Below are 13537 nucleotides of genomic sequence, written 5' to 3'. Positions count from 1 at the left end.
CCCATGAGCCTGGTTAAAACCACATTTAGATCCCATCCAGGGGCCGGGTGAGAAATGGGAGGATAAATCCTCTTAACCCCTTCCATAAAGGCTTTAAATCACCAGTATTTTCCACCACAACACCTTTTGTTGTGACGTGGTGTAGGCTGACAGAGCAGCCAGATGAACCTTTAGGGAATTGAAGACTAACCCAGTGTCCAACAGATGGGTTAGGTACAGCACAATGTGTATGGGTGAGCAATCGATGGGATTGACTCCCTTGGAATTGCACCAGATAACAAAATGTTTCCATTTGCTGGCATAGCAATAACGTGTATTTGGTGTTCTAGCTTCCCCGAGTATATCCATGCACCTCTGAGGGAGTTGCAGGTGTCCAAACTCTATGACCTCAGGAGCCAAGCTGCTAAGTTCAGAGTTTGTGTGCATGGGCGTAGCGTCTCACCCCTGTCCTGAGACATGTTGTACGGGCAGGGTAGTTTCACTGGTGAGGAGAGGGACATTTCCATCAGGTGAGCGAACCAGGGTTGGCGGGTCCACATGGGGGCCACCAGTATCATGGTAACTGGTTCCTGGTGCATCTTGTGCACTATCTTGTTGATAAGGGGAGTCGGGGAGAAACGCGTAGACAAATTTCCCTGACCATGTTATCCAGACACCGTTCCCCGTTGATCGGTTCTGGGGGTACCTGGAGGCGTAGTCTTGGCATTGGGCGTTCTCCTGAGTTGCGAACAGGTCGATCTCTGGGAAGCCCCATTCTGCAAAGACGTTGGACACAATGTCTTCGTGTAGCCGCCATTCATATTCTTCGGGCAGAGGAAAGTCTCTGCTGAGTACGTCTGCAGAAGATCGAGTTCCCCTGGAACATGTTGGTACAACAAAAACCTCTTGCGTTTGAGAGCCCATATCCAAATGTTTTGGGACAGCTTGGATTGCCCTGGAGAGTGAGTGTCCCCCTGTTTGTTCAGGTAATACATAGCTGTAGTGCTGTCCATTAGAATCAGCACTGTCTTCCCTTGCAGTTGCACCTGAAAGGCTTTGAAAGCCTTGAACACTGCTAATAACTCCAGTAGGTTTATATGGTTGGACGCTATTTGAGGAGTCCAAACTCCGTGCACTGTCTGCTGAAGATGATTAGCTCCCCACCCTGTGAGAGATGCGTCTGTACTGAGAGTGGCTTCCACTGCAGGGCTGGTGAAGGTCATCCCCTTCAAGAGGTTGTCTCTTGACCTCCACTGCAGAGAGAGAGAACGGGGGCTGGCGAGACAACTACTAGATCTTCCCATTGTCCGCTGGCCTGACACTACTGGCTGTTGAGCCACTCGTGCATGGGACGCATGCGCAGCCGCACATGGGGAACCAAGTATATGCATGACTCCATCATTCCTAGCAAGCGCATGGCCTTGCGCGCCGTCACCTCCCGACTGGCTACATATTGAGGAATCTGAAAAAGCATGTTCTGAACCCTCTCGTTGGAGGGGAAGACGAGACCGTTCTTCGTCCAAATTAGAGCTGCCATAAATTGTTTTGACTGGGACCTAAACTGGATTTCTTTTTGTTGATTGAGAAACCCAGACTGAAGGAGATCTACTGTTTTTTGGGTGTTCGAAAAACATGCATCGAACGAGTCCCCCGTAATGAGCCAGTCGTCGAGGTAAGGGTAAACTGGGACTGATAGTCTGTGCAGGTGTGCTGCCGCCACTGCCAGGACTTTGGTAAACACCCTTGGCGCTGAGGCGATGCCGAAGGGGAGCACCTTGAATTGGTGATGCCCATCCTGGATCATGAACCTTATATATTTCCTGTGCGCTGGCAACATTGAAATATGAAGTATGCATCTTTCATGCCCAATGTTGCCATGTAGTCCCCTTGTTTCAGCAATGGGATCACTTCTTGCAGTGTTATAAAGCAAAACTTCTGGGGTTTTATAAACTTGTTTGCTGGGTGCAGGTCTAGAACAGGGTGCATGGTGAGATCCTTTATGGGTACAAGGAAGTACACTGAATAAATACCCTTGTTTACCTGAAGAATAGGGACGGCTTCTATGGCGTCCTTTCAATCAGTGCTTCCACCTCTCGATTCAGGATCTCCAGATGGTCTGGTGAAAGGCGCTGTGAGCACGGTGGTCTGAATTGTGGAGGTCGGGCGAATTCCACGCAGTAACCGTGGGCGACCATCTTTATGACCCACTGGTCTGAAATGATCCCCTCCCATGCCCTGAGGAAAGATGTTAATTGCCCCCTACGGACTCCCTGGAAGCAGGACTGACCGAGCCTAAGCCCCCCCTCAACAGAGTGCGGGACCCCAGAAGCAAGGAAAGTCCATCTCGACAGCCAGGAACCGTGGTGTTGCTGTTTGCGGTAGACGCGAGGAGCTGAACCACTGAACAGCCACTGAAAGTTTGCCGGTTGCATGTTTTGACCGTCCCAGTGCAGTGCAGGAGTCCCCTGACGTCCTTCCTCTTGTCCCACGTCTGAGGCCCAGGAACAGAGGGATCTGCAGAGCTGCACAGGAACAGGAGTCATCTGCTGCATCTTTTCTTCATTTTAAAGGTACTGTACAAAGTCTAAGAACTTATCTCTTGCTGTAGAGGTGCTTGCATCTTCTACTACTCAGAAGTCGAACAGCGTGTGGCCCTACATTGATTCATCTTTTTCTTCAGAGTTCTGAACCATTGTGCAAAGACTGTCCTAATTACCTTCAAATAAGTGCTTCTGCCCATATAGACTCTTGCCTATTGACTTTGACTTAGCCTGTTTTCACTGAATTACTCTTATTGGGGGATCTGAAAGTATTTGCCTGCTTAAGAAATATTTGTGGTAGCTTGTTTGCTCTAATAATCTTTTCCTTTTGCTTGCTATTAAATAATTTTGAATGCCAAAAGTAATTAATGTCAACAGCACCCTAGCAATTGAAGTCACCTGAGGGTGTAGGTCTCTGCTGTATGCCATCCCAAATGGGTATTTACTGATTCTGAACTTAAGAGCGTATACTTTTGAGGTATATTTGTGTGGTGTTTTACAGTGCTTCCTTCTTAAGAAGGCTTACCTTAACTAACTGGTAAATAAATTAATAATTGTTTTAGCAAGAAACCCTGTGTGTAAGTGTCTACTTGAATACTTGTCACTGTGAACCTCTGTGTAACTCCCCTACAGCTCACATTGACCCCCCCTTGGGATGAGCCTGGCTACTCGTCCACACTACCAACCTGTGTAGTACAGACTTAAACCAACGTTTGGGTTACTACTGCCAGGAGGTCAGGGTTGTTGTAGTTCACCCTAAGGGTACTGCATACAATCTTGCCTAACACTGGTGGCAGGCGGTGAGGATATATTGGTGAAGGTTTGTGAAAGACTGGAGCTGGTTCCGACAAGCGGAAACACATGTTTTCGAGATCAGTGTACACTTGTGGATTTCTCGTATAGCCAGCGCTTTTATATGGAGGTATGCTTTGACTTTCTTGTCGTTGTGGTATGGCTCTCTGTGTAAAGTCTTCAGTTTTCAAAGATCGAAGCTTCTGGACTTTTCCCAATAGTTAATGTACTGATTTCCTGTTTAAAATCAGATGGTTGCGACCACTAGATAGTTGCTCAATCATGAAGATGCAGGTTTGTCTGGATCACAAATCTTCTGTTAGAAGAAGAGTGGAGTTGCTGCTTTTCTGGTAGATATTTTTGTGGCCGCTTGGCCGTCTCGTGAGGTGGTTCACGTTTACATGACTCGACTTTTTCACTTTGCGAGTGGGTTTCAAGCGATCTCTTTTTGGTTTTTCGCCGGGTTAGAGTAAGAGGTGGTGGATTTAATCTGGACTGAACTGCCAGCTGGCGAGCGAAAGCAAGCTTTGTGTTTGGAATCCGGTGTAGTAGATGGATTGGAAGGGTTTGTTGATGAATCCTGTTTCTGTGATGGTGAGTCAAGAGGATCTTCTAAGTCTTCTACTGGGTCCAAGTCAAGAGTTATGTTCATCAGTGAGTTGTTTGCCATGAAATCTTTAACAGTTATCGGCGATTTAACAAGGTCTATCACGTCTGGATCCACCTCTGGGTTGTCTTGTGGAGTGCTGGCGGGGAGGGATGTTTTTGTAGCCGGAGGTTTGTTTGAGGTCTGGATGTTTGACCTACCTGTTTTAAATATAGTCGGAATGTTAGTGTCTGCTTCTTTCTGTGGCCCTACGGGGTTGCTAGTAGGGGCCCCCTGCACTATTTCCAGTGATCTCAATGTGGTCTGTACCTGGAGCATCACTGTCTTGTTGTTTGTCATCCGTTTTGTTGTTGGCGTGAGGTTTTTTTCGGGCGTGATTTGCATCCCTTTAACGGAAGTCAGCAATTGCGCTGGGGCGGTCACTGTTTTGTGTGTTTTGGTATCACCAGCTCAAACTCTGGCAATGAACCCAAGAGTGGAAAATATAATTTTGCCTTTCCCCTTCCGACCCTCTATACATTGGAGGGCACGCCATCCCAGATTCATTGGTAGTGACTACCACTTGGAAAAGGGCAGGGGTACCCCTTGCCACGGGGGAATCGCCACCGGACAAGGAATCAAAGCGACTGTATGCCCTTGGCAAACGTGTCACGTCAGCGGCCGCATACACTACGCGGATTGCTAATAATACAACACTATTGGCAAGCTATGCTGACAACCAATGGAACTTGCTCCAGAAAGGCCTCCAAGAGGTTCCTGAACCCGCCAAATCAAAGCTTCTCTCCATTGTAATGGAGGGAAGACAAGTTAACCAGCATGTGATCAAACACACCCTGGACACTGCGGAAACTGCAGGCAGGTCTCTGGCCCAAGGGACCCTACTGAAAAGACACGCTTGGCTGCGTACCTCCGGTTTTAAACCGGAAACTCAAGCCTCCCTCATCAATAAGCCCATTGAGGAATCTAACCTCTTTGGGAAAGCGGTGGATGAGGCTTTGGAAAGGAGCATGAGACTCTTCAGTCTCTGCAACAGATCACCCAAAAACCTTCCACCCAGAGGGGTAATAACTCTCAGCAGTCCTTTCGAGGGCAAGCCTGTGCTGGTTAAAACTACGGCACGGGGAACTTCAACTGAGGACAAACTTCTGGAAACCCTGCATACTACCCGTCAGGGGTTCAGAAAGGCGGCAGAGGTAGAGGCACCATCCCAGAGGAGCCTTCCAAGCCAAAAGACTCGCCTTTTATACAGTTCTCTCCCTATCGTTTCAGCCTAGCTGGTAGTCACCCAGCAGAGAGGGGCTGTCCTTGCCGGACAGTCAGCCGGCCAATCACAGAGTGCATCTGGGTCTCCTAGGAGACTAAGCACATGGAGTTTCAGCACCTCCTTCACTTCCTGCCTATCCCAGACACCATGGAGCCAGAGGCGGGCTTCACTCGTGAATCCCGCCAAAGACAAAATGAACAAAGGGGCCACACCTGGTTTGGCGCGCAGAGTAGCTCTCAAGAAGGACCTTTCCACAAAGAAATGGCGAAAAAGAAGACCGGGCCATTTTGACAAAAAAAGGCACCCTTCGGTGCTTTACTGCAGCTACGAACGCAGCCCGCGGTAAATGCACGCCACGGTAGTAAAAACGAAACCACTGACAACAACCATTCAGTGAGGAAAGGGTAACAGAAATGTTACCTGAGAAGTTAGACAAAAGAGGATACTAGGTAACCCCTCCAGCACCCTTTTGTAAGATAGTGTGTGTGCTGGGTCTAGAAATCTACACATGTAAGTAAAGTCAATTTCACTTTACCTCTCTGGGAAACAGTAGTTTATCCCATCCCAGAGAAGGTATTTGAACCTTGGGGAAATCTACAGACTTCCCTGTGACACTGCACTGAAGGTGCTGTGCGACAATGTAAAAGATGCTTATGGAGTTTGTCAGACTCCACAACCAAAACAAACAGAGTTCAGAAATCACATTAAAATACGAGAGTAGGAAAAAGGGTCTCACTCTCTCCAGGTTAAAAAAAATCAAGTCCCCAAAATCCAGCAAAGTTGCTGGTCGTCTCTAAGGTAGAGGGAATTGGCACATTGCTGAGAATTCTCCCTAACAACGTAACCATCTTGAATTTTTGCAGAGGGAGAGATTGAGGGTGGAAAGGTCCAACACAACTCTCAGGCCAGCCTGGTTCTTCTTCAGTATGGTGAAATTCCTAGAATAAAAGCCCAAGCCTCGCTGGAAGGTTGGGACTTCTTCCACAGCCTGGCTCTCGACGAGCGACCAGATCTCCGACAGCAGAGTTGCTGTCCCAACCTGTGGGAGGGAGGAGAGGAAGGTACCGGTAGGCGGTACCCTGTGGAGACTACGGACATGATCCAGGGGTCCGAAAAATTCTGGCGTCAAAATTGCACGTGAAAGGCAAGCCTGCCCCCCATCGGAGACACTTGGACCCGAAGGGGCGTGTCATTACTTCCCCCCCCCCCTCAGGCTGTTGCAGACGAGGGGGTTTGGAAAAAACCCTCATCTCCTCTCACACCGCCCCTGTTGTTTCCTCGTATGCTGACTGAGAATGTTCAGGTTGTCTGAACCTCCATTCTTGGAAGCCTTGGAACCTGCCAAACGCCTGGCCCTTGTCGGAGCGTTGCTGCGACTGGGTGTAGGCCTTGAACGTGGCCTTCGTAAGAATCGAAAGAGACTTTGCGGTTTACAAGCTGTTCTTTTTATCCAATTCTTCCTCCGTGGTGGATTGGAAGAGTTCACTGCCCTCGAAATGAAGGTCCAATATGCGTTCCTGGACATCGGGATTAAACTTAGTAACCCAGAGCCAGGCCATCCTTCTCATGTTCGTGGCAATGCAGATGGCCCGGGCAGAGGCATCAATGTGGGCCACGGTGGAGTCCATAATGTCCTGCGCTACCATCCTGGATTCTCCTAGTCCTGCATTGAAGCACGTTTGGCTCTGTGCCTGAAGTTCTGGGAGGAAGTCTGCAATTTCCCACCAGAGCCTTTGGTTAGCAGCTGCCAACATGGCATCTGCGTTGGCCTGCCGCAGGTGCAAGGAGGCACTGGATTACAGCTTCTTCCCGTACGCCTCCCAAGATCTTCTCCTCCTTGCCTAGCAGCGCCGAGGATGAGGTGGCCGAGGACGACAGGCTTGGACTAGCGTGATCCTACAGCTATCACAGAAGAGTGCAGTTGAGGATGCGCTGAAAGCAAGAGTGTCCCCTTCTATCTGCCTGTACTTGGTGTTGAGGCGCCGGTTGCGAGGCTGGGCCGAGTGCGGCTGGAGCCACCCCTTCTTGGCCAGGGTAACTACATCTTTCTGCATCGGGATCCCCGTCTTGGTATGGGTTTCTTAGGGGGAGGACTTCTGCTAAGACCCCCTCCCCCCCCTTGGACTGCTCTACCTCAGGCTGTTGAAGGCCCAAATACTCTGGCAAACCTGCAAGGCATTTGTGCAATGCCCTGGCTGGAGATGGCGTGCCCTCCTCGTCTGTGTCCGCCAGGCTAGGGGGGGTCCGGAGCTGGTGGAGGAGTGCTGGGAGCCGTGGGCTGCGGAGTGGAGACCAGAGCCGGTGGAGGCTGCAGAGGCTGGTGTGGAACCGCCTGTACTGCGGGAGGCAGGGAAGCCGGAATCAGAGGAGGGCTGGGGCAGCGGCATCTGCACTGGGGCCTGTGGCACCAGAGCCATCGGAGGAATGACTATGGGTGTCAGTGGTGTGACCTGAGGGAGCATGTCCGTGATGGCATCCCGGAGGAGTTTGCATCAGCCCTAGGAACCTTTCGAAGAACCCGTCTTCTGAGGCTGTAGAGGTGGCAGGTGATATTTACAGAGTGGCCAAGGGCAGCTGGGGAAACCTGCCCAGTGCTGCTGACTGATAAACTGTAGGCCACGCACCTGGCTGACACCAGTCCCACCTTGTGACCCATTCCTCCACCTGCTCCGCAAGAGGGGGCATCAGATGAGCGGCCATCTTGTCTGGCGCGGCAGCTTGTCGAGCTGCGTCCCACGTGCCAAAGTTGTGGTGCCTAGCTCGCTGGAACCAGCCCCGTCCAAGGTGCTTGGTGTGCAAAGAAAAGGCCTATCTCGCACCTCGGGCCATGACCTGTAAGGCGCATTGCCCTCGGCAGAGCTGCCGGTAGTCCCGCGTGAAGGCACCCTCTCAGCCATGCCGCCGGTACTAGGGCATTGCCCCTCGTGAGTAACCCTGGTAAAAGAACCTTGCGGTCCCTCAGCACTGACACTGAAAGGATCCGTAGACCCCCTGAGCCTTGAGGCCGGTAGCTGGACTAGCCTCGGTACGTCTGCTGGTACTAGAACCCAACAGGTTCCTCCCGGTCGGGCGCTTCCTTGGGAAGGAGTCACCTTTACGGGGTGCAATGGTGAATAGAGGCCTTTGCTTCGGCCTCAAGCGAGGTTTGATGAAGTCCTTTAGGTCCTACGGAGGAGACTTCTGGAAGAGCTCCTTCTACTTAGCTAGCCGGTTCTTCAGTGCCCGTGGAGTCAATACGTCGCACGCGGAACAACCTTCCCAGCCGTGGTCGGGGGCCAAGGCAGCGGCGGCAAAGGGCATGGGGGTCAGTTGTAGGGAAGAGCCCCTCAGGCTGGACGCCTGCTGAAGCCCGCTGAAGTCAACATGCACTGTGGAGGATCGTGGAGTCAAAGGACCAAGTAGTTGAAAAGAAAAAGAAATAAGAAATTACGGGGAAGAGCATTTGGTATTACATGGCCGAAGCCAAAGCCAGGAGTGCTGGTGAATTTGGCCTGTTCCCGTCGACGCGGAAAAGGGGACTGGGAAGTGGCACCGGTGGGCACACTCGGGCAAGTTCATGCTCCCAGGGCTGAGCCTCCCGCTTGCCTCTAAATTTAAAAGGGGAAGATTTGTTCTGCTGAAAAAAGTTCCGTCTCCCGTCCCTCGCGAGGGACGCCCATACAATATGCAGGAAAGGGGACGGGACGTAAGAGTAGGACAGCCCCCAATTCCAAGTTTGAATGAAAGCATGCATGTTGAACAGGTGTGTTCCTGTGCAAAAGGCGAGGTTCTTGATGCTGAAGCCAGAGTTAACCACTGATCCAATCCGAAGAGAAGAGGGACATCTGCAGCAACCTCCAGGGACCGCCAGAGCTATCCGAGTCACTGCTGCTGCTCCAGCCCTCTTTTGCAAGCATCAGGGAAGTTCCAATGCGAACAACTTCCTCCGCTAGACTGGTGGGACCAACCAGTCAGAAGTCGGCCTGCATTTCGGGCCATCCCAGGATGAGCTGTGGCATTCACCGGCTGCAAACAGTCAATACCCTTGTACCTGTGGCCCAGTGCGCAGTGCATCGCCTTCCAAAGATCAAATCTATTTCACAAGTGTCATTAAAAAGTTCATACAAGGATTAGGCAGCTACCAGTAACTTGTGGAGCCCCAGTCAGCTGTGCAAGTAAATTTGCACAGGAACTAGCAACATTCATTGTGTAACTGGGCTCCAAGAATTGTTGTCCCTCTATGGCACATGCAAGGTTGAGCTTCCGAGTAGGGCTTACACTGGAACCAACCAGTTAGTCGAAAAACCTGAAAGGGATATGTCAAAAACTACAGACAAATTGCACTAGAGAGGCAGATCAGGGCTTTGTACTTCCCTCATTCTTAATTGGGAAACCCCATCAACAGATCACGCCACAAAGTATATGCGTTCACCAGTCTTGCATCCAGACACTGGAACCAAGTCTCACATCTGATCCAGAACATCCTTGATCATGCAAACCTGCAAAGATCATGGACAACTTGGCTCGTAAGAGAAAATAAATTTGCATTTGTTTGGGTTTGCCACTCAGCACAACACTACGACCGCAGTTATTAAAGTTGTACACTGAAAATGGTGGTATTAAAAATAATATAGCTTAGTGGTAATATTCTCTACAGCCGATTATCCACCTACGATGCAAGCATTTCATTTACCAAGAAGATGGGGTTACCTGGTAAACTCTGAACTCTCTAGATCCGTCAGTTTCTCACTGGCTTTTGACAAGAAGGTTCCAGCCATCTACAAATTAAACAGAGGATACATTTGAAAAAATAAAAATGGAAATTGAGAAGTTGTAAAATCCGCTAATACCTTGTTCCTACATTTCTACATACAGGTCCTGGGTAATTCTAGCCAAGTGCCCCCAAAAACCAAGCAAAACATGTCTCAGACAAGGAACAAGTTACTTACCTGTAACTGTTGTTCTCCAGCATGGGTCTGGCATGGATTCACATGCTCATGAATAGTCCCCGTTGTCAGGCTGGGAATCCTCGATAAAGAAAAAAATCAGTATCAGTTTTGTTTCTGATCTGTCTTTCTTAGTAACCAATCGCTGATCTCTGGGACATACTGCCCCAGCCAATGACTGCCCTCTCCCTAAACCCTGTCCCTGGCAGCCATCCTCAGATTTGGTTTCACGCCAAGTGGCCGTATGACCAAGTGAAGAGCCACAGAGGGGTAGGTGGGAGGGTTCGCATGCGAATCCATGCCAGACCCATGCTGGAGAACAACAGTTACAGGTAAGTAACTTGTCCCTTCTCCAGCATGGGGTCTGGCATGGATTCATATGCTCATGAATAAAAGAATACATAGCAGTATACACATGCACAACCACGGGAGGTGGCAACAGGCTCAACATTAAGCAATACAACAACTCAACATTAAGCATCTCGTACCTCCTCACCAGGCTCACCTTAAGCGAACAGGTTGCACAGCACTGCTTGGCTGACCCTGGACTCCTCAATGGAGTCCCGATCGACGCAGTAGAATCTTGTGAAGGTGTGTGTCGACCTCCACGTACCAGCCCTGCAGATGTCCAGGAGGGGCACACCATACAGGAACGCCGTGGTAGCAGCGATCGCTCTGGTCGAATGGGCTCTGGGACAGGCCGGGCAGCGGTCGGTTTGCCAACCGGTGACAATGCATGATGCAGCCGGAGAGCCATCTGGAAATGGAAGTCTTCGAGGGAGCCTTCCCTTGATTCACAGACCCAAAGTTCACAAACAGTTGTGACATCTTCCGAAAACTCTTTGTGCGGTCCACGTAGAACTTCATCGTTCTAGCTACATCCAGCGAGTGCAAAGTCCTCTCGGCCGGCGTCGAAGGCGACGGGAAGAAAACTGGCAACACCAAGGGCTCGTTGAGGTGGAAGTCCGACGGCACCTTGGGCATGAAGGAGGGGTGCGTCCTCAGCACCACCCTCGTGTCATGAAAAGTCAAGTATGGAGGCTTGCAAGATAGGGCCTGAATCTCTCCCACTCGTCGTGCAGAGGTGATGACCACGAGGAACGCTATCTTCCATGACCGGAACTTCAAAGGCGCCCAATGCATAGGCTCGAATGGGGCTCCCATGAGCCTGGTCAGCACCACATTAAGCTCCCATGCCGGGGCAGAAGCCTTCACCGGCAGGAATGATCGGAATAGTCCCTTCATAAATTCCTTCACCAGGCGATGAGACCACAAGGACGCCCGTAACGTCGTCCTGGTATATCGGGAGATGGAAGCCAGATGCATTTTTATGGAGGCGTGAGCCAGTCCAGCCTTGGCCAGTGACAGCAGGTACGGCAGCACTTGAGGGGCCGTAATTCGCAGAGGGTTAATCTTCTGTGCACAGCACCAGACAGAGAACCTCTTCCATTTATGACTGTAACACGAGAGTTGAGGACGCCCTGGCCTTTGCAAGAACTTCTCTGCAATCAGCCGGGATATCGTACCCTCCAAACTCTAGTGCTGCAGGAGCCAGGCCTGCAAGTTCAGCGACTGTGGGTCGTGGTGGAAAACGGCGCCTCCTTCTCTGGAGAGAAGATCTGCGTCCGCCGGCAGCCTGACTGGCGGGGACGTTGACAAGTCCAGAAGGTCCGGGAACCAGATCTGCCTCGGCCACGCTGGTACGACGAGGATCATCCCGCACCTGGACTTCTTGAGCTGGTTGATGAGGCGGAGCAGCAACGGCAATGGAGGGAACGCGTATAGAAACAGGCCATCCCAAGGGAACGAGAAAGCATTGTCGATGCTCCTCGGCTGTGGGAACCTGCTGGCGAACCTCTGGCACTTGGAGTTCGTCGCCGTGGCGAACAGGTCGATCTGGGGTTTGCCCCATGGTTGGAAGAGTCAATCCACTTGATCCTGGCGCAGTTCCCACTCATGGCACGAGCGCAGCTCCCTGCTGAGCAAGCCGGCGATGGTGTTTTTTATTCCTGCCAGGTGGAAGGGAACCAGAAACATCCCCTGGGCGACGGCCCAGTGCCACAGATCCTGGGCCTCCTTGGATAGGGCTGGGGATCTGGTGCCCCCCTGCTTCCGTATGTAGAACATCGTGGTGGTGTTGTCGGTGAAGATCCTCACCACTTTGTCCTTGAGGGACGGGAGGAACGACTTGAGCACCCAGAAGACTGCTCGGAGCTCCAAGATGTTGATGTGAAGAGACCTCTCCTCCGGGAGCCAAAGGCCTCTTGCGTGGAGATCTCCGGTGTGGGCCCCCAACCCTCCAGAGAGGCTTCCGTAGTCACAGTCTCCTGAAACGCTGGGGTTTGAAAGTCCGTGCCTTAGTGAGGTGAGCCCGGGTGCCCCACAATAGGATCGCCTGACGGAACTCCTCGTCGAGAGGGATCCTTTCCTCGAAACAGCCCCTCGCCTGAAACCAGCCGGCGTCGAGGAACTCCTGTAGCGGACGCATCCGAAGTCTGCAAAGGGGCACAAGGTAGATGCATGAGGACATCATCCCTGAGAAGGGACTTTATGGACCTCACCCTGGCCACGTCCGTGGCTAACAGACGCTGCACCTTGCCCAGGATGGTCTTGGTCCTCTCCTCTGAAGGGGAGGCCAATTGCTCCACTGTATCAAGCTTCGCTCCCAAAAACAGTGCTACTTACAATGGAACCAGGTGGGATTTGGGGTAGTTGATGGCGAACCTCAGCTCCGTGAGCAACCAGACGGTCCTCGCTGTATGATCAACGGAGAGTTCCCTTGACCTTGCCCGGATTAGCCAGTCGTCAAGGTAGGGGTAGACGTGGATCCCCTGCAGGCGCAGCCGCGCCGCCACTGGTGCCAGGCACTTGGTGAAAACCCTGGGTGCCGACTTTAATCCGAACGGTAGGGCTCTGAATTGGTAGTGGTGTCCCTGAACCACGAACCTGGGAACTTCCTGTGCCTTTTTAGAATGGGGATGTGGAAGTAAGCATCCTCCAGGTCCAACGACGATAGGAAGTCGCCTTCCTCCAGCTGTCCCAGCACGTGCTGGAGGGTGATCATCCTGAATTTCTGCGCCTTGATGTATTTGTTTAACCGACGCAGGTCCAGCATGGGGCGCCACCCGCCTGTCTTCATTCAGATGAGGAAGTACCTTGAATACACTCCGGAGCTCCAGAGCCTCCTGGGGACGAGCTCCATGGCACCTTTCTTGAGCATCGCTTTTACTTCCAACAGCAGTTGAGGGACGTGATTCTCCTTCCTGGCCACGGGAGGAATGCGAGTGCCCGTTGGCCAGGGTGTCCAGCACCCAACGATCGGTGGAGATGGACTCCCACACTGACGAACTTTGTCAGCCGGCCTCCCACCGGGGTGCTTCGGTGGGGGCCCGACAACCCGGCCGGGTCAGTCTTGCTTGGAAGCGGCCTT

The 13537-nt window shown here is 51.7% G+C and overlaps 1 protein-coding gene across 1 annotated transcript in view; it reads right to left on the bottom strand.

Annotated features, from left to right (window-relative positions):
- The window catches only part of RRP12 (ribosomal RNA processing 12 homolog), a 1372062-nt gene that overhangs the window by 777077 nt on the left and 581448 nt on the right, over positions 1 to 13537 (bottom strand). Inside the window, exon 19 of the mRNA XM_069611582.1 lies at positions 9872 to 9939. Within this exon, the coding sequence (XP_069467683.1) occupies positions 9872 to 9939 (68 nt within the window). The remainder of the gene's footprint in view (positions 1 to 9871; positions 9940 to 13537) is intronic.

This window comes from Ambystoma mexicanum, chromosome 8, assembly GCF_040938575.1.
Source record: "Ambystoma mexicanum isolate Mex_15411 chromosome 8, UKY_AmexF1_1, whole genome shotgun sequence".
Taxonomy (NCBI): Eukaryota; Metazoa; Chordata; class Amphibia; order Caudata; family Ambystomatidae; genus Ambystoma; species Ambystoma mexicanum.
The sequence above is the reverse complement of the archived record's forward strand: the minus strand, read 5'-3'. Positions and strand labels throughout refer to the sequence as shown.